At 43.8% G+C, this 20,566-nt stretch overlaps 1 protein-coding gene across 1 annotated transcript in view; it reads left to right on the top strand.

The window, feature by feature from the left end:
* FA2H (fatty acid 2-hydroxylase) overlaps window positions 1-20,566 on the top strand; it is a 53,051-nt gene that overhangs the window by 20,152 nt on the left and 12,333 nt on the right. Inside the window, 1 exon segment of the mRNA XM_066637929.1 lies at window positions 12,269-12,311. Within this exon segment, the coding sequence (XP_066494026.1) occupies window positions 12,269-12,311 (43 nt within the window).

The following is a 20,566-nucleotide window of genomic DNA, read 5'->3' as shown; positions in this document are numbered from 1 at the left end:
ATGTCTTGCCTCACAAACCTTATAGAATTCTTTGTGAATTAGTGAAGTGGCTAAGTTTGCAGACGACACAAAACTTTTCCGAGTGGTGAAGACTAGAAGTGATTGTGAGGAGCTCCAGAAGGATCTCTCCAGACTGGCAGAATGGGCAGCAAAATGGCAGATGCCCTTCAATGTCAGTAAGTGTAAAGTCATGCACATTGGGGCAAAAAATCAAAACTTTAGATATAGGCTGCTGGGTTCTGAGCTGTCTGTGACAGATCAGGAGAGAGATCTTGGGGTGGTGGTGGACAGGTCGATGAAAGTGTCGACCCAATGTGCGGCGGCAGTGAAGAAGGCCAATTCTATGCTTGGGATCATTAGGAAGGGTATTGAGAACAAAACGGCTAGTATTATAATGCCGTTGTACAAATCGATGGTAAGGCCACACCTGGAGTATTGTGTCCAGTTCTGGTCGCCGCATCTCATAAAAGACATAGTGGAAATGGAAAAGGTGCAAAAGAGAGCGACTAAGATGATTACGGGGCTGGGGCACCTTCCTTATGAGGAAAGGCTACGGCGTTTGGGCCTCTTCAGCCTAGAAAAGAGACACCTGAGGGGGGACATGATTGAGACATACAAAATTATGCAGGGGATCGACAGAGTGGATAGGGAGATGCTCTTTACACTCTCACATAATACCAGAACCAGGGGACATCCACTAAAATTGAGTGTTGGACGGGTTTGGACAGACAAAAGAAAATATTTCTTTACTCAGCGTGTGGTCGGTCTGTGGAACTCCTTGCCACAGGATGTGGTGCTGGCGTCTAGCCCAGACGCCTTTAAAAGGGGATTGGACAAGTTTCTGGAGGAAAAATCCATTATGGGGTACAAGCCATGATGTGTATGCGCAACCTTCTGAATTTAGAAATGGGTTATATCAGAATGCCAGATGCAGGGGAGGGCACCAGGATGAGGTCTCTTGTTATCTGGTGTGCTTCCTGGGGCATTTGGTGGGCCGCTGTGGGATACAGGAAGCTGGACTAGATGGGCCTATGGCCTGATCCAGTGGGGCTGTTCTTATGTTCTTATGTAGTATACATTACTGTGTGACATCTGGCGAGGCCTCTTAAATATGTGCTTTACACTACGTAGTGATCATATGTATATTTACTCTGAAGTAAGACTGAGCTAGAAGCTTTCTCTTGAGAAAGTTTGACTTCCAATGGCAATCACCATTTAAATTTTCCTTAAGTGGCTTGGAGCAGTGCTATATGATGAGGTTGTCATATGTGAGGTTGTGACTTCTTTTCCCTTCTCAAAACCCTTGGCATTATCCCCTTGTCCCTTTACCAATGGCATACCTGGGGGGGGTCAGTGAGTGCAAGTGCTCCCAGGTGGTATGGCTGGGGTCACCCCTCCAACTGTGCTGCCCTGAGAGCTGCCTGTGTGCACTGCTTCTTTGTCTGAAGTCATTCAGAGGCAAACAGCTTTCCCAACCTTCAGAATGCCTTCTGAGGACCTTAAACATCACTTCTGGTTTTCTCTGAAAACTGAAAGTAACATTTTAAGGCCCTCTCGAGGCATTAAAAAACCTTCTGAGGACCAGAGAGGCAGTGTGAGCCCCTCTGGCCCTCTGGAGGTCCTTGAGGTGTACTCAAGGTGTTTCCCTGGTGAGCAGCACCTGGGCAGTCCAATTCCAAGGAGATCACCTAAGAAGTTGCTGAGCATTTCTAAAGGTGGCAGTACAACATGCCCGCAAGTCATGCCCTGGAGAGATGCCACTAGTCAGGGTAGACAGTACTGAACTAGGTGGGCCAATAACTTGGTATTGATAATTTGTATTATATACCCATACCAACTGTGTATCTTTTTGTAGCTGCTGTTTTCATTCAGTCTGTTCAGACTTGAGCTGTGCAGCCTTGAATTAAGCCTTGTCATGTATATATCAGTGCCACCTTGAACTTGGAAGGCACTTTCAGAGCACAATACCATAATCTTTTGAGACTTAAGGTCGCCAACTTGTTGAACTTGGAAGGCACTTGCACAACTGTTCTGTGCCAGATGCATGCACAGACCTGTGCGCTGCTAGCTTAGTCTATGGCACTATGACTGAAATAGAGTTGTCATCTCTGCCAAAAGCTATTCTCATAGACATTTCCCCCACCTGGCATGATGTAATGTCATTGGGTTAAGGAGGCCCTGATAAAGTGTCCAGGATTGCTTTCAGCAATCAGCTGGAGATTGATTTGATTCCTGGAGATTCCAGGCCAATCATGGAAAGCTGGTAGTCCCAGGTTCAACATCAATGCAGGCTGATTGTCAAACATGACTGTCCTTGGACTGTTCCTAAATAACAGGACTTTCATTAATTTGTGCCTTTGTAGAGAGATTTTGGAAATTTAGGGGGCGTTATGCAGAAATTGAACAATGTGAACACTTGTCCCAGCCCCTTCTCCGTGTTTTAGAAACCCTGCCATGTTTGTACACAGCCACATCTAAGTCCCCTGTTTGCTCTAAAGGAGGCCCAAAGTGCTTTATGTCATGTTGGTGACCCTCCTAGGCTGCCACAAGGGACTTGCACCAGCCTAAGTCCTACTTAGGTTTGTGCTGCATGGCTGTTAAATCAGTGGGAGTGTGCAAAATGGCAAAGGGGGGCAGCTGTAAAATACTGTAAAAGAGTCTCTGTTAGACATGATTGCTGAAAAGGCCATTTGGGTGCCCAAACGGATTGACAGAATAGTTTATAAAATGAGGGCATGTGGGAGAGGCGGACATGTTTCTGGATGGAATGTGGGAGAGGCGGAGGCAAGCTGAATTTTTCTTTTGTGTTGCTTTACTGAACAATAAAATTCCTCTTGACCACCCTGGAGAAGGAGGAGAAACTTGACTTGGGGGTAAAAGAGGAAAAGGGAACTTCTGTGCATAACTTTGCAGGATGAAAAGTCCAGCTCTGGTGATCTAGTAAACAAGCAACTCAGGGAAGAAGGAGGCAGGATGGAGGAAAGGCTATTGATTGCAGGCAGGGCCTAAATTATGAGTGATCCCTAATGAGCAGGAGGGGCAGGTTCCTGATTGCACATTTCCAGGTGGGGCTGGGAAAGACTTCTGCCTGAGGAGGAGGAAACAGAAGCAATAGTATGGGAACCGGAAAGCAATTGGGGTCAGTAAGTGCCTTTCCATCACTAGTGTGGAGCGGGATATCTATTGTGTTTCTTAAGACCTGCTTCTTAGATCCTGCTCTCCTAACTAGATTCTTGGGCTCTAAGATACTTGGCAACATGCTGGGGCACCCCTGGCCGCTCCTTGGCATCCTCTTTAATCATGCCATACTTAATTCAGGTGACTAAACAGCCACCGGGTAGATGGGACTCGTCCGCCTGGGAAGGCAGCTCATCTGCGAGAAGTAAAACTCTGATCCCAAACCTCCACTGCCTTGTGGCTACATCCAGTTATGGAAAAGGCTTCAGGAGTCAACTTCGAGGCAAAATCCGGAGTCCCTGGGGCAGTTCATGGCTGAACACAGTCACGTTCTGGCAACTCCTGCGACGCCGCTGGAACCAACCGTATTGGCCTCTGCCTTTCCATTGGACCATTTCAGCGACGTGGAGAGGGGGGATTTGCTGCATGGGTAACAGCCTATCCTCCATACCTACTTTACCCAGGCTTCGCGCACTGGAGAGGACACTCTGTTCCAGAACCACCATTCAGAGCGTGACACCATAGTCTTCCGAGACTGAAGAATGCCAACAACTTAATTCAGGTGCCCAGATTAAGGCCAGTTATGCCATATTTAAGTCAGGTGCCCAAATCAAATACTTCAGGTGCCCCTGAAAAGGACACTCCTTGAAGAGACGGCATTGTTTGTTGATGTTCTGGGTTTCTGTACCACCCGCTATGCACACCAACACCAGTATGGGCTGTGGCCTTTAGCCACTACTACTAGTGCTTTTTGTTGTCCTGATTGAGAGCTTCAAGGTTTTTTCAAATGTCAAGGAAACAATAAGACAGATCCAAGGTTTACTTCAAGGAGGTGTTTTAGGTAACTTACAACATGTGCATGCACCCAATGAACTGGAATAGACATACAGTTTACCACAAGCAAATGCTGGGTCCCAAGCAATTAAACAAACTTGCAGCACAATCCTATATTGCACTGGAACAGGCAGGCATGGAGGCCTGCACTGTATCCAGCGCAAGATAGGGACCTGAAGTGGCTCAACCAGAGGCAAGGGGAAACTCTTCCCCTTATCCCTGGGTAAACCACCACAGCCACAAAAGGTTTCCTCAGACTTACACCACCTGAGGGGAGAGGAGTGGCTTGCAGCCGCTCCATGCTGCTCTGGGAATGGGGTTGGGATCTGGCATAACAGCTCCGGGACCACCCTCTGCTCTCCTCCCTCCACCCTGGAATACCTCCCTCCCGCCTCCTCCCTACCCTTCCCAGACCCTTGCATTGGCCAAGCTCAGCGGACGCAACCCAACCCCCCCCCCGAGTCGGCGCAGAGGCTGGATTCAGCCTCCGCAGGCCAGCGTGTGTTCCTTCACCGGCCCAGCCGACTCTCTAGGAGGCACAAACATGCCTTATGGCATATTCACAAACCTCCTGGGCCAGTGCAAGGAACTTGTGCCAGCTCAAGACTTGTGCTCTTACATATGCATGTAATTTAAAGGTGTTTACTACCAAGCTGTAGCTGGAATACATTATGATGGAGCAATATCAATTAATTAGCATGACAGCATGCATACTGGTGGGAGTCACAATGACAAAGTGTTCTCACCATACAGACCTGGGCACTGCTGGACTATCTTTCAGGAAAGAATAAGGTTGATTTTAGCAGGGGTTATCTTTATAATGGCATACACTGGAATGTGGGCTCATTAGCAGTCAAAGAAAACGGCATTCATGGCTTTTGATCCATTTTACTTGTAGGTTTTGCTTAAAGATGCATAGGCCAGGGAAACAAATTTGGGGAAACCTTTGGCCATATGTGCTTGTAGTCAAATGTGTGGTAGATCCCCCCTGCAACAGAGTGGGTGCTAGCTCAATCCTTCCACATGTGGCTCTACTCTGCCATTTCCTTATAGGAATGGCACTAGTTCAGTGTAAGGACCAGGTTCAAGTCCTGGTAGAAAAAAAAAGGAACACTCCCCTCATCAGAAACCCTGGAGAGCTGCTTCTAGTCAATGTAGATTATAATGAGAATACTGACTGAGGATCTGTCCTTCCTGTGCGAGACCAAAGTATATAGGTTCCAATTCCTGTGGGTGAGACTGAAAATTGAACATGCTCAGTCCTGCTGCAGCCTCTGCAGAACATTAGGCATGCCACCAATACCAGTGGTGCAAGATGGAGTTTGTGCCCAGGCAAACAAGGTTCTTCTGGTTTCTCACTCCTGAACAAAAATTTTCTGCTAAGTGCCCGTGCCAAACAAACAAATGTGTGGGTTTCTGGAAAAGCAGTCGAATAAAATCTTGGATCCAGATGGAAGCAGAACTTTGTGGATCAAAGATGGGTGTGTCTGAGAACTGGTAGGAATGAACCCTTAACAATAGACTACTTCAAGCAAGTTGGATCCAGAGCTGGGTAGTTGAGGAATCTGAGTAATGCACCAAAGACCACTGAGGAGAAGAGAATCTCATTAACTGTGTCTGCAGAGGCGGCTGGGCTGGGGGCTTGCTACTGGCATCCTTGCTGCCACTGTTTCATTCCCGGCATTGTCTGTGTATCAGTGCTGCAGCTTCTATGGGCTCCTGCAGACACAGGCTTAAGGACATAGCAACTGTCTTCTACTCAGACTATTCATTTACCTAGCCATCTTCAAGGGTTCAGGCAGGTGCAGTCTGGAGGTGCAGGGTATTGAACCTAAGTCCTCCTGGATGCAAAGCAGTTATTCTACTGCTGAGCCACAGTCCGCCGTCCTGCATGCATCCTTATGTATACCACACGCCCCTGAGATGCTCCTTCCTCTCATGGGACAGCAGGGACAGCTAAGTGTAGCTACACAACTACCAAGATTAAAATTCAGTTTGCGCCCCCACCCTGCATTTCAGAAATTCTGGCATCTCCATCCGATTAGTTCCCCAAACCTGAATGGGGGTGGAGAACAACACTGCTGTTTTTTAATATCAATGTTCAAGCGCAGGATCCAAGTGCAAAGGGTCTCTGAGCATGTGTCTTTCAAAAAGAAGCCAGCTTTTTAAAGTAATGCTGCATTGGAAGGGGAAGGGCTTTTCGTTGTGCAGTGGTCCTGCAATTTAGAGACCACTGTACTAAAACACTGGATGGGTAAGTGCACCCCCCCCCCACTATTATTTTATGGCTTCAGGAACTTTATCAGCACTTGAATTGTAGACTACAACTACATACAGATATATTTTTTGAACATTTGGAAGCCTTTCTTAGAGTTCTATGCATAGATTGCTTATTTTACAACTTCTATGTATTATATATAACTTCTACGTATAACTTGTATGTATAACGTCTGTGTATTTACATTATGTACATTTTCCCTTTTAAAAAAATTCACTAAAAAGGATAAGGGAAATTTTTAAAAAGATAGAGAAAACTTACAATGGTTTATATACCTGTTGAGCCTCACGGGATCTGCAAATTGTTCAGTTGTTATCTTGCCTGTACTTATGCTGGCTAATATTTCATAAGGGTGTTGTACCTACATTATTACCAATGCCAGTGGTTGATTTCTTTCCCCAGGGGCACTGTATTTCAATTTCTAATTTTCCAATTGTTCTTTTCCAATCATTTCTCCTAACGTGGAAAGGTCACATCAATAAGCATGACTTGTTTCTTCTCAACCACAGTTACGTCAGACCAGGGACAGACTGCACTTGCTCCCAGTGTGGAAGGGACTGTCACTCCCGAATCGGCCTTTTCAGCCACACTAGACGCTGTTCCAGAACCACCATTCAGAGTGTGATACCATAGTCTTTTGAGAGTGAAGGTTGCCAACTACTACTGTGTTGTGCCCCAATTTTTTTTATCTGTTTGAATATTGAAGTCCCACAAGATTTTGCCTTGCTCATTTTCTACCTCCTCCTCATTACTAAATAAAGTCTCCAAGGAAGACTGTTTCCAAACAACCTGGGCATCCGTGAGTGTAGGACACATTCTCTCCTAGTTTTATTCTTGCTGACCAGCATTCAAAGAGATCTGCAAAGGATACTTATTGAGAGCAGGCTAGTCAAGCAGGGCCGAGACTTGTAACAAGAAACTGGAGTTGAAGGATTGATCCCCAGAAAGTGTGGGTTTACGCTGAGCCACCTGTCTTCTCATTTTCCAGAGCTGCCTCAAGACAGCCCCCACCAGCCCCCCAGTTGCAACACAGGCCAGCAAGATGGATCCCAGATGTAAAGCAGTTGACGAAGACAAGGTAAGAGGCAGGGTTGAACAAACCAAGTGTGGGACTGGAGACCCACCACTGATCACTCCTCTCTTCTGAGACCCTATCCACCCACCTCTTTCCCTGTTGCTGCCCACTCCCTGCCCCCATAACATCCTCCCAGCACTGTTCACTGTAACCAGATATTCTTATTAGAGAGAACAGAACGAGTTATTGTGAAGTATCTGAAAGTGAAAGCTAACTGGCACTAGTGAAAGCTGTTTTAGCACAATTGCTAAGAATCTGAGCAGGACTGGGACACAATCTTCTGGTACCTGAAGGGGTACACCAGATGCCTCCTCCTTTACCTGGTAGTGCTCTAGTCCAGTGGTCTTCAACATTTTTCATTCTTGTAAGTTGCCACGAACCCACAATTTGCGGGTGACCCGTTGGGGTCATGAGCCCAAGGCTGAAGAACGCTGCCTTCTTTTTTAAAAAACATGTTGTTAATGAATAAACTTAACACAGGTTTTTGTCAGGGGCTGGCACTGCGCCATTCTGTTTGCTGTGTTTGCTCGTCAGTATGGCAGGGACAGATTCTCATGGCATGGGTAAGGCTGGACCTTGCAAGCTTTGTGGATAGTTGCATCCCTCCCACCCATGGGAGAATGCACAGTAGGAAGGCTATCGCTGTAAGAATGTGCCCTTTTCCTAAGAGCAGAGTTTCTGAGTGGAGACTTTGTGCATTTGTTAGGAAAAAAGCCTTCATATTCTTGCCAACTGTCTCCCTCCCCCCCCCCCCATTTAGAGGTAGGAAGTGGGATAAGTGGAAAAGCACAGAAAACACAGGGAGTGTGATCCTTTCTTCCTTCAGCAATGCTCATCCCCTTCTATATTTGGGGGGGAAGGGCAGGCCAGTTGTGGCATATCAGGGCCATGCCATTTACGACCAGCTGGGGGCATCACACCTTCACCTGCACCAACAACCACGTTATGACCCACTGAAGGTGACCCACTGGAGGATTGTGACTCACAGTTTGGGAAACGCTGATCTAGTCACTTCCCTGTCCCACTCCCTGCATGGAGGAATCCTGGCTTTGGCATAAGTCAAGTGCCTTTCCCTTCTCCTCTCCACTGAGAATCTTTAGCCCATTGCTACCTGCCTCAAATGAGGGCAAACGGCTTCTGAATCAGAAGAAGCCATAAGCAAGAGGAAGATTAAGAAAGATGAAGCCATATCAGACACTAGGAGGGACATTTTGATGCATGAAACCCCAAATGGCTTTTGATCCTCCCCTACACTTTTTGCACAAGCTGGTTATTAGTGTTCAGTGCACAAGAGAAAATTGGAGAAAGGCAGCAGTAAGGGTCTCGGACCCAGACATGGAGGCTGCTGAGAAGGGGGATTCATGGTAAGTAAAAATCTCCCTGTTTTCTCTCACACATATCCTCAGAAGGTTTATCTGATTGGCAGAAGGTTAGCACATCTTCGCACTGCATATAATTAGCCTATCTTGCCCCAGGATGTAGTGATGGCTGCTGGCTTGGATGGCTTTCAAAGGGATTTGAACAGAGGCGTTAATGAGAATGGTCTATCAGTGGCTGCTCCTCATGGTGGCCTGACACCTCTGAATCCCAGCTGCAGGGGATCCGTGGTGAAAAAGAGGTATGTCTTTCCTGCTTGTGGGCCACAGGCCGCTAGAGGCAGCTGTAGGAAACAGGATGCAGACCTAGGTGGACACCCTGTGGCCTGATCCAGCAGGGCTGCTCTGTGGTCCCAAGGGTGTTTTCCTCCCATGGAGACTGAGTTGCAGCTGCAGCAGAATTACTTTTATGCTTGGCTCCTTGTGTGATGCACCCGTTGGCTGCCAGCTCTGGTGCCACGTTTGACTGGTTGTTCAGCTAGCCGCAAGGCAGCGCTGAGGTCAGTTTCATGATGTTCATTTGAATTCATCTGTCTGCAGTAAGCATGCAGAGGCTTTTGTGATGAAGACATTGAATTACTATAACTGTCACGGAGGTGGGTTCCCCCCCCCCCTCCCATTACAGCTTCATAGAGGAATGAATAGAAATTGGGGTGCTGGGCTGAAGTGGGACTGTCTTTTCTGAGAGATCCAGGTACATTAAAATCGGAAAGTCCATCCTGTAAGATCTAGTTTGAAATGAAGTATGAAACTGTTTGGCGTTTGTAGAAGGGTCAGGGGTCTGTTGAGCCAAACTAGACACCAGAGTGGAAAGTTACTGCCCTGGGAACCAAAAGGGAAGAACTTAGCAGGTGGCCATTATCTGATGAGCATGGGGTCTGCAGGACAATGACCAGTTGCTGTCAATTTGGAGTTATGCCAGAGGTCTGATTGGGAGATGGCTATGCAACGGAAGGGGCAGATCATGACGCAACAGAAATTAGGATTATTTGATTGGACTGGATCAGAAGGGGTTTTAGCAAAATAAGCAGGGTAAGTGAGCCAGCAGAGGCACATTTAGTGCCTGGAGCATGGTGGGTTGACAGAACATTGACCCTGCACTGTGGGACTTCAAGAATGTAGTCTTTAGTAAGTAGCTAGTTAGTTTATTGTTTTCTGTCACTTTTAAAATGTATGTATCTCACTCACCGCTTTGGAACCCTCCTTTGAGAGTCCCCTCTGTGGGGTGGAGGGTTTTCCTCTTACTGACATGCCACAAGATGTAGTGATGGCAACTGGCCCAGATGCCTTTCAAAGGGGTTTGGACAAATTTCTAGAGGAAATCCTCACTTCGTCCTTCATCTCCCTCGGTGTCAAAATTTAGATGGTAAGGTTATTGAGGCAGAGTTTACTTTCTTTGCCACTCTGTGGAACCCTGTGTATATTGGCAACAGGACTGTGGGTGGCTACACAGATGCAGAAGGCCAGTACGTCTCTGAAATCTTGATTGTGAGGACTCTGGTGCAGAAGATGTAGCAACATTTTGGATGAGGCATAGATGCACAAATGTATAAACATTGGATGTAGAAACATTTTGGATGTGGTCTGATTTCTCTCTGCTCCTGCCCAGCCCAAACTTCCAGTAAGGTTGAGGATGTGTGCTTCCCACCCATGTCACACCCTATTGCAGACGGGACTACAGCCTTCTGCCAACATTTTTCCTCCACTGAGCTGCCAGAAACCTGGGAGTTCTTTGGCTTGATGTTGTACTTAAGTAAGGTACAGCAAGGTATATAAGTAAGGTACAGCAGTAAGTAAGGCTTGATATTGATGTTAAGGTACATCAGTAAGCAAGTAAGCTTACTGTAATCAGTAATCAGTAATCAGTAAGCAAGCAGTAAGTAAGGCTTGATGTTGTACTTAAGTAAGGTACAGCAAGGTACTTAAGTAAGGTACAGCAAGGTACCATTGTGAATTCAGTAATAAGGATGATGAGTTTGCAAAGTATTTTGGCTTGATGTTGTACTTATGTAAGGTACAGCAAGGTAACAGCAAGGTACTTAAGTGCTATTGCCCCCATTTTGCAGTTGGAAAAGACTGAGGCTGGGAAAGTGACTGGCTTGCCTACGACCACCACCTAGTGGACATGATTCAAACTGGGAAATTCTGATTCACAGCTCAGTCTGGGAATGGACAAAAAAGATTAGCAAATGCAATGTTCCCAGAAAGCTTTCTTAGTGGGAACCTTTCCCAGGAGGATGAGAGGATTAGCTCCTACCATTGGAGCTTTGTAGGCTGAGGTTGGGGTGTAAGGTGGTCCCCCTCTTATTTGAGAGAGGAACAAAGAAAACTAGCAGAATGGACTAGCAACTTCTGAGGCAGGTTTGATTTGATTTGAGCCAGAGATCCTTGAGGTGGAAGCTAAGGCAGCCCAAGCAAAGAGCTGGAGCATCGTAGGTTGCAAGGGACCTCTTGAGAACGGATGCAATCTGTTGGTTGCTTGTTGCACATCCAGTCCACAACCTGTCTATTGCAGAATCAAATATTACAAAATAAGCCCATAGTGTTCTCTCCTATAAAGAAAGGCAGAATCCAGTTAGTGCTGCCCTTGGAACTTCCTGCCACTCGGGTAAGTGAGGCAAGAGCATGGCAAGAGGTACTTCTTTCATAAAGTATACTGCATTTTACAGTGCACAAGACCTTGGATAGTCATGCACCCTGACAGTCCAAACCTATGCTTGTCTACTCAGGAGTTCTATTGAGTTCAGTGGGGCTTTCTCCCAGGAGAGTGCTCATAGGATTGCAGCCTGAGAGAGAGCATGTTGAAATGTTACCAAAAGGGCTGTTTTGTTTAGGGGAATTATTACACTGCCCTTATTGGAACATTAGGATTGTAGACTGGATAACAAGATGGTGTAATGCAGAGAAATTCCCTTTTGCTTACAGAGAGAATGATAACTTTCAATAAAAGATTATAGTTTTATTACAAAAGCACAAAGGGAAACATAATGCACATGGAGAAATGATAAGTGTATGTTTCTTGGTCCTAATACTTGAATCCAATGTACCTAGCTTTCATGGTGGTTGCGTGTGAAGAGTATTTGGTGCATCTGAGGAAAACAGATAAGGAAGGGGGGTTGTAGGGAAGGATTTTAGGGTCCCTGCTCTGCCAACCCCAGCTGCTAACTAAAGATGGGGAGAGAAGGGAAGAAAAAAAGGGGGGAGGAAGGGAGAGAGTTCAAGAACGCAAGATAGTTACCTGTCCTGTAGAGCAGTTGGAGGGGGGGGGGAGTCCTGTGAAGAGGACCCTCTGACACAACACAGATGTGTTGGTCCTTGCAGAGAGAGAACATGTGAGAGGAAGCCCTCACTTAAGAGGGGATGGGAGACAGTGCTGAACTGGATGGTAGCTTGATAACTACCACACAGCAGGGTGCTTGGAGTATGAAAAACATTGGAAGAGGATCAGGATGTCAGTTATCAGCAAAATTCAATGGGGTCTATGGCTGGCTTCCTAGATGGGGGAACTTAAACAATACAATGAATCAGCAGCACAAGAAGGCAGTTCAAGTTTGCATACAGTACTTAAACAGTGATTGGGTTAAAACAATACAATGAATACAGTAATGCGGGAGATACTTAAACAGTGATTTAAGACACCAGACTTTCTCCCATAATGTGTGACTGTGTGTGTGTGTGGGGGGGTGTGATTGTGTAACCATGAGCTTATGGCTTGACCAGAGTGCTGGAAATGTGGCCTGTGTGCTGGGAGAAGTTTAGCCTGCATGATATTTTAATCCATAGTAACATAACCAGATATAGAGAGATCACAACTAAAAGGCAAAAGGGGATTTTCACGTAACGGAAAGCTCCTCCAGGTGATTTTGGATCTAGTGTCTACCTACCCTTGTTCAGCCCTGGCAATTTCCCTCTGTGGTCCCAATCCCTGCCCTCTAGTTCTGATATGCGAGGCAGAGTGCTTCGATCATGTGATGCTGGTCTCTGCTCCTCCAACTTAACTCTCCAAACTTCTTCATGCATTTTGTATAACTCCCGGTTATGTTGGTGCCCAAAAGTCCCTTGATTCATGGGAGCCAAGGGAACCAAGGAAACAGCATGGGATCCACACCTGCCAATGTGCCCATGTTGCCCATTTATTTTGCCTATCAACTGCTTGTGTTTGACAGTCAGCTCCTGTAACTGCCCTTGTTCATCTCTTTTGGATCCCCACTTCGTCCTTCATCTCCCTCGGTGTCAAAATTTAGATGGTAAGGTTATTGAGGCAGAGTTTTCTTTCTTTGCCACTCTGTAGAACCCTGTGTATATTGGCAACAGGACTGTGGGTGGCTACACAGATGCAGAAGTACGTCTCTGAAATCTTGATTGTGAGGACTCTGGTGCAGAAGATGTATCAACATTTTGGATGAGGAATAGATGCACAAATGTATAAACATTGGATGTAGAAACATTTTGGATGAGGTTTGATTTCCCTCTGCTCCTGCCCAGCCCGAACTTCCAGTAAGGTTGAGGGTGTGTGCTTCCCACCCATGTCACATCCTGTTGCAGACGGGACTACAGCCTTCTGCCAACATTTTTCCTCCACTGAGCTGCCAGAAACCTGGGAGTTCTCGTTTTTATCTTGCCGCATTCTAGGTTCAGTGTTTTGCTTTGCTGGCTTTGTGCCTTTGCAACTCATAATAAGTGAATCTCAAGGGGAAGCAGAGAGCCTTTCCCTAACCACCACTTTGCTTAGTGGAAATCATTACCAGCCATGTTGATCCATTAGCAAGAATTGAAAAACTGGCACCTGCCTGTCTGGAATAAAAAAATAAAAATGGCACATTGAAAAGAGCAAATTTCTGAATGCTAGAACTCTTAAGCAGGCTGGATACTGAGGGGAAAAAATGAGGTGAGAAGAGGAGGCCAAACACAGTTTAAAAGCCCCAGAAACTGCATTTTCGCAGCAGTCTTAAAATGGAGTACAGTCTTTCAGACTTACTGCACAACCCTATGCATGCCTATTCAGAAATAACTCCCACTGTGTTTAGTGGGGCTTATTCCTAAGAAAGTGTGTATAGGATTGCAACCTGAATGATAAACACATATGATAAAACATCCCTTCTTCACATTTACACTTCCAACAATTTTTTGATATGTTCTGATTCATTTTTACCAATTTTACTGGTGTCATGTACCATCTATAAAACATTCAATATAAGTTTTCTTTTGTTGCTCTAGTAAATTTTATATTATATTTCCAAATCTGTTCCCATTGTTCTAATGTAATATTATGGCCTTTATTTTGCGCCCATTTTATCATACATTCTTTTATTGTTTCTTCATGCATCTCAAAATCCAATAGGAACATATACATTCTTTTGATATATTTTTCTTTTGTTTCTAAGAGTGTTCTATCAAATGGCATCTGTTCTGAATAGAATCCTTCTTGTTTATCTTTCCCAAATTTTGAATCAAGTTGCAAGCAAGTCCACCAATCCATCTCCACACCTTGTCTTAACAGTTCTTCTTTTGTCTTTAATTGCCCATCTTCAATAAACTTTCATATCTAAGCATTTTTGCTGTTTCTAGTAAATTTGGCCAGTTACACGCTTCTAGCAGCGTCACCTAGATTTTGGTATACATCTGTATTTGTATTTTAGCCCAGATCCATAATAAAGTTTTCCTTAATATATGATTATTGAATTGCTTATATTCGTTTGTTTTTCCATACCAAACAAATGCATGCCATCCCCATTCAAGATCATGACCCTCCAGTTTAAGTATTCTTTGATCTCCTAATAAAATCCACTCTTTAATCCATAGTAGCGCTGTGGCCTTATAATATAAAAACCAATCAGGAAGCCCCGTGCCTCCTCTTAGTTTCACATCTTGCAAGGCCTTCATTTTAATTCTTGGTTTCTTTCCCTGCCAGATGAATTTCAAGATAATTTGTTTAGTTTCTTTAAATATATCTTGCTTCAAAATTACAGGGATTGTTTGGAAAAGAAAGTTTATTTTAGGCAAAACATTCATTTTCACTGCAGCAACTCTTCCCATCAGTGAAAGTTGCAATTCTTTCCATTTAGTTAAATCTCTTTTTATTTCTTCAATCAATTTCAAATAATTATCTTTCACTAATGTGCTCGTTTTCTTCGTTAACTGAATCCCTAAATATTTAATTTTTCTTCTTCTTTGAAATTTGTTAATTCCACCAATTCCTGTATTTTCTTTATTTGCATATTCTTTGTTAAGATTTTTGTTTTCTTGACATTTATTTTCAGTCCTATCACTTCAGTATATTCTCACAACACATCTAACAAATTTTTGGCAGATTCTAATGGTTCTTCTATAATCGCCATAAGGTCATCTGCAAATGCCTGGATTTTAAATTCTTCACCTCTTATTTTTAATCCTTTAATCTCTTCTGTCTTTCTCACTTGATTCAAAAGTATTTCCATAATCACTATAAATAATAATGGAGAAAGTGGACATCCCTGTCTCATTCCTTTTTCAATTTTTATCTCCTCTGAAAGCTCTCCATTTATTCTAATTCTAGCAGTTTGATTCTTATATATAGCTTTAATCATAGCAATAAACGGAGTTCCTACATCCATAATTTCAAATTGTAAAAACATCAAATTCCAGTTCACATTATCAAATGCTTTTTGAAAATCTATAAAAAGCATCCTCATTTGCTTATCAGGGTACATTTCATAATATTCTAAAAAGTTCAATATCTTATATTATTTCTAATTTGTCTTAATAATAATATAATATACAGTATTTATATACCGCCTTTCTTGGTCTTTATTCAAGACTTTATTCAAGGCGGTTTACACAGGCAGGCTTATTAAATCCACGCAGGGATTTTTACAAATTGAAAGAAGGTTCTCTCTTTCAAGAACCACCACATTCAAGATGTTACACTCCGATCTGGTTTAACATTCTGGCCTCCATCCTCCCACGCTCCGAGCAGATGGAACAGCTCAGCTGCAGCTTGCCAGCTGCTTCAAGGTCGCACGGTGCCGGTGGCCTCGAACTGGCGACCTTGTGGATGTTAATCTTCAGGCAAATGGAGGCTCTACCCTCTAGACCAGACCTCTGTCTTCTTGGTAAGAACCCTGCTTGGTCTTGATGAATAATGTTTATCAAAACTCTTTTTAATCTTGAAGCTAATATTTTTGCAAAAATTTTATAATCCACATTAAGTAGTGAAATTGGTCTATAATTTTAAATCTCTTCTTGGTCAAGCTCTTCTTTATGTATAACTGTAATAATTGCTTCCTTCCAAGTATCAGGAATTTTATCCTTTTGCTGTATTTCTTCTATCAATTTTTTAAATGGTAACAAACTCTTCTTCAAAACATTTATAAAATTCAGCTGGTAATCCATCGCTACCCGGCGATTTCTGATTTTTTTGTTTAGCGATTGCTTCTGAAATCTCACTAACTGATATCGGTTGATTTAAACTTTCTTTTTGTTGCTGCGACATCTTTAATTCATTATTTTTTTTTGTAAATAATTCCTTTGAATAATGCTTGAGATCCCTTCTTCCATATATAATTCATAAAAGTTTTTAGCAGTATCAATCATATCTTTTACATTCATAGTCTTTTTTCCATCTTCGTTCTTTAATGTGTCTATATAGGATTTCATTTTCTCTTTAATTTATAAGCCAACCATTTTCCAGTTTTATTGGCATTTTCAAAAAAGTTTTGTCTAGCAAAAGTAAGTTTCTTTGCCAGTTCTTCTGTCAATAAAATGTTCAATTTATGTTGTACCTCTCTCATTCTCTGTTTTATCTCCGGTGCTGTAGGGTTTTGCTTTGCCAATAATTCTTGTCATTTCAATTCTTTCTCTAATTCCACGTATCTTTTCTCTTTTTCTATTCTTTTTCTTGCACCTTCTCTTATTGCCAATCCTCTAAAAACAGCTTTACTAGCATCCCAGACCGTGGTCATTGGTATATCAGGTGTAATATTAGCTCTAAAATAATGTTCTATTTCTTCTTTGAAACTCTTTTTAAATTTTTCATTTTTTAAACTATTAATATTCAATCTCCATTGAGATGGCTTTTGAAGAGTTTCAGATTTGCTCATTACTGGATTGTCATCTGATAGTATCTTTCGTAATATTTCCACTTCCACCTGATTTTTAGTCCATGCCCATGTTATCCAAAGATGATCAATCCTTGACCACGTCTGGTGTCTATTTGAATAAAAAGTATAGTCTTTAGTTTCTGGATATCTTGTTCTCCATACATCTATCAGATACATCTCTTCCACTAATTGCAAAAATGCTTTAGGAATTTGTGGTCTCCTTTTTTTCTTCTCTTTTATTTGTGTCAATGTAGAATCCATTTGTCTATCAAAAACTGAATTAAAGTCTCCAACAATACAGCACTGTTCATATTCTCTAATTCTTGTGTCTTTGTATAACTTTACAAAAAATTCTTGCTGATTTTCATTTGGTGCATAAATATTCACAATTCACAGGGGGGTGGGGCCACGGGGAGGGGGTGGGGCCAGGGTCAACGGAATGGCTGTGCTTTTCTAAGCTCTTGAAAGCTCTTGGGAAAGCATGCTATTTCCTCCCAAAAAACCATGGGTCTGAGGAGATCTGAGGATCTGTGATCAGGAGATATTCAGTCCTACAGATGATGTAGTTTTGGAGAGGAAGGGCCCAACCAGGGCCTGTTTTTTCTCCAAGGAAACCCATCCATCAATGTTGGTGTTGGTGAGGATTCATGTTGAAACTAAGCTGAAGGCCCCGCAAGCAGGAGCGGGGAGGAGGAGCATCAGTGACTGGCACAGTGCAGAGAAGAAGGGTGGCATTTAGCACGCTGCCTCAGGTGCCAGGGGGACTTGGGTCAATTCTGAAGTTCAGACTACATTACATGAACCCGAACCTCCCAAGGTAGCACCCTAACCTCCTAACTATCACTGGTATTCCACAGAGACAAATGCCCTATCCCTGTCCCTTGTCATATCTGGTTCACTCCAACCCTCTGCACCATAAAACATGAGGGAGGAAACCACCAGTCTGATGTCCATGAATTGTAGCTGTAAACCATTTGCCTCCTATGTTTCTTGGCTTTGGACTTTGATGTGTGTTTTGTCAAATGCGAGGGAGGGAGAGAAGGTTCTTTCCTGGCTGGGGTTATGACTCACCTTTGCTGAGTTGACTCATAATCCCTATCTTACCAGTAAGCTTTGGATGTGATGCTTGCAGATGTTCCTAGAAGATACAGCCTTCGGGGTTGGCCCAGCTCTGGGAAAGTGCTTTTCTACTTCAGCTCCTACCTGGAAATGTTCTCCAGCTCTAAGCATCTCATAACCACCTCAATTTCTTGACTTTTTTTTTTTTTTTGCACCAGGGTTTTTTTGCACCAGGGTTTCTTGCTTGAAACTTGGCTCTGTGTCTTGGGAAGACTCCTGGCACAGTAATCCGACCCTTCCTTCTGTGGAAGTGGGTGAGGTTGTTGCATTATCCAGTTTGCCTAGGACTGTGTACATGTCCCTGCACTCTTCCCAGTTGGGGAGCTTGGCATTGTAGGGTGAGCGGAAAGACATTGTGCCTTCTCCCCTTCTGCCTACTCCTAGTAATTAGGCACATAAGAACATAAGAACAGCCCCACTGGATCAGGCCATAGGCCCATCTAATCCAGCTTCCTGTATCTCACAGCGGCCCACCAAATGCCCCAGGGAGCAAACCAGATAACAAGAGACCTCATCCTGGTGCCCTCCCTTGCATCTGGCATTCTGACTTAACCCATTTCTAAAATCAGGAGGTTGCGCATACACATCATGGCTTGTACCCCATAATGGATTTTTCCTCCAGAAACTCGTCCAATCCCCTTTTAAAGGCGTCTAGGCTAGACGCCAGCACCACATCCTGTGGCAAGGAGTTCCACAGACCAACCACACACTGAGTAAAGAAATATTTTCTTTTGTCTGTTCTAACTCTCCCAACACTCAATTTTAGTGGATGCCCCCTGGTTCTGGTGTTATGTGAGAGTGTAAAGAGCATCTCTCTATCCACTCTGTCCATCCCCTGCATGATGTTGTGTGTCTCAGTCATGTCCCCCCTCAGGCATCTCTTTTCTAGGCTGGAGAGGCCCAAACGCCATAGCCTTTTCTCATAAGGAAAGTGCCCCAGCCCAGTAATCATCTTAGTCACTCTCTTTTGCATCTTTTCCATTTTCACTATGTCCTTTTTGAGATGTGGCGACCAGAACTGGATGCAATACTCCAGGTGCGGCCTTACCATCAATTTGTACAATGGCATTACAATATTAGCTGTTTTGTTCTCAATACCTTTTCTAATGATCCCAAGCATAGAACTGGCCTTGTTCACTGCCGCTGAACATTGGGTCGACACTTTCATCGACCTGTCCACCACCACCCCAAAATCTCTCTCCTGATCTGTCACAGACAGCTCAGAACCCAGCAGCCTATATGTGAAGTTTTGATTTTTTGCCCCAATGTGCATGACTTTACACTTACTGACATTGAAGCGCATCTGCCATTTTGCTGCCCATTCTGCCAGTCTGGAGAGATCCTGCTGGAGCTCCTCACAATCACTTCTGGTCTTCACCACTCGGAAAAGTTTGGTGTTGTCTGCAAACTTAGCCACCTCTCAGCTCACCCCTGTCTCCAGGTCATTTATGAAGAGGTTGAAAAGCACCAGTCCTAGGACAGATCCTTAGGGCACACTGCTTTTCACCTCTCTCCAGGGGCCGGGGCTCGATTTGGGAGAGATTGGTGATGGGGAAGAACAGCTCCCTGGTGGAACGGTAAGCACCAATCTTGCCAGGGACTCCTTTCCCCTTTGTGCAGCAGTCTCCAGTTTGGAGACCCCTGCCCTAAAGCTTACAGATGCTGGGCACTTTTCTGTCTTTTTAGATAACAGCCAACACAACAGGTGGGTGATAGCCCAGTAGCTCGCATAGCCTGAACTGACAGCCATATCTTCTCGGTCCCTTTCTCTGGCACAGAGGAATGTGCCAGAAGTCAATAATAGCAATATTTTAATGTCAGAATATTTTAAATCAGCAGAAACTTGGGCGAGCAGTAAGACCAAAATAGAAAGAAAAAGTTGCTTCATTTCAGCTTTGCTAATCAGTAACTGGAATATACATAATCAATCAATCAATCATTGATCTGAACCTTTATTGGCATAATTAAACATCACAAAAGCAATGTAACAATACAATCCCTTCTAACCTACACATACAGTCCCATTGTGTCTCGTGCTGTACCTCTTTCTTTAAGAAGATTGCAACATTCTCTGTTGTTCCTGCAGATTATATACCAGATGTTATCAAAATCCTCCCAACCTCTGCTATTTATAAAATTGACGCTAAATATTCCGTTTGGAGATCTTTATAAAATGGGCAATACAGAAGCATATGCTAGAACCTACAGTACAGAATGACAAGTAACCCGTTCTGGAATCTGGTTTGTTCGCAATGCCTGTTGCTTGTCTCTTGGGATGTTTGCTTACTGAAGTAGATAAAATGCCAAAGGCAAAGTGTGTTATGATGAGGTGATTATGACGTGGCTAATTAGAATGGTATAATAAAAGACTGTGTCTTCATGGCTGAAGGGGTGCAGGATTTGGGTTTATTTTTGGTTACCCGTAAGTTTATTTTCCCCTCTGTACCTGTTTGCATAAATGCAATAAGATGAAACAAATGTATGAATCTCTCTGTCTAGGTGCATATCTGAATAGAAATTGGAACTGATTTCACTATTTAACGCAATTCTCATACTTTTAGCACCAGGACCCACTTTTTAGAATGATAATCTGTCTGGGACCTATCATTGGTCCTTCTGTCATAGCCAG

This window comes from Tiliqua scincoides, chromosome 9, assembly GCF_035046505.1.
Source record: "Tiliqua scincoides isolate rTilSci1 chromosome 9, rTilSci1.hap2, whole genome shotgun sequence".
Classification (NCBI taxonomy): domain Eukaryota; kingdom Metazoa; phylum Chordata; class Lepidosauria; order Squamata; family Scincidae; genus Tiliqua; species Tiliqua scincoides.
This window is presented reverse-complemented; position numbering and strand designations above follow the sequence as displayed.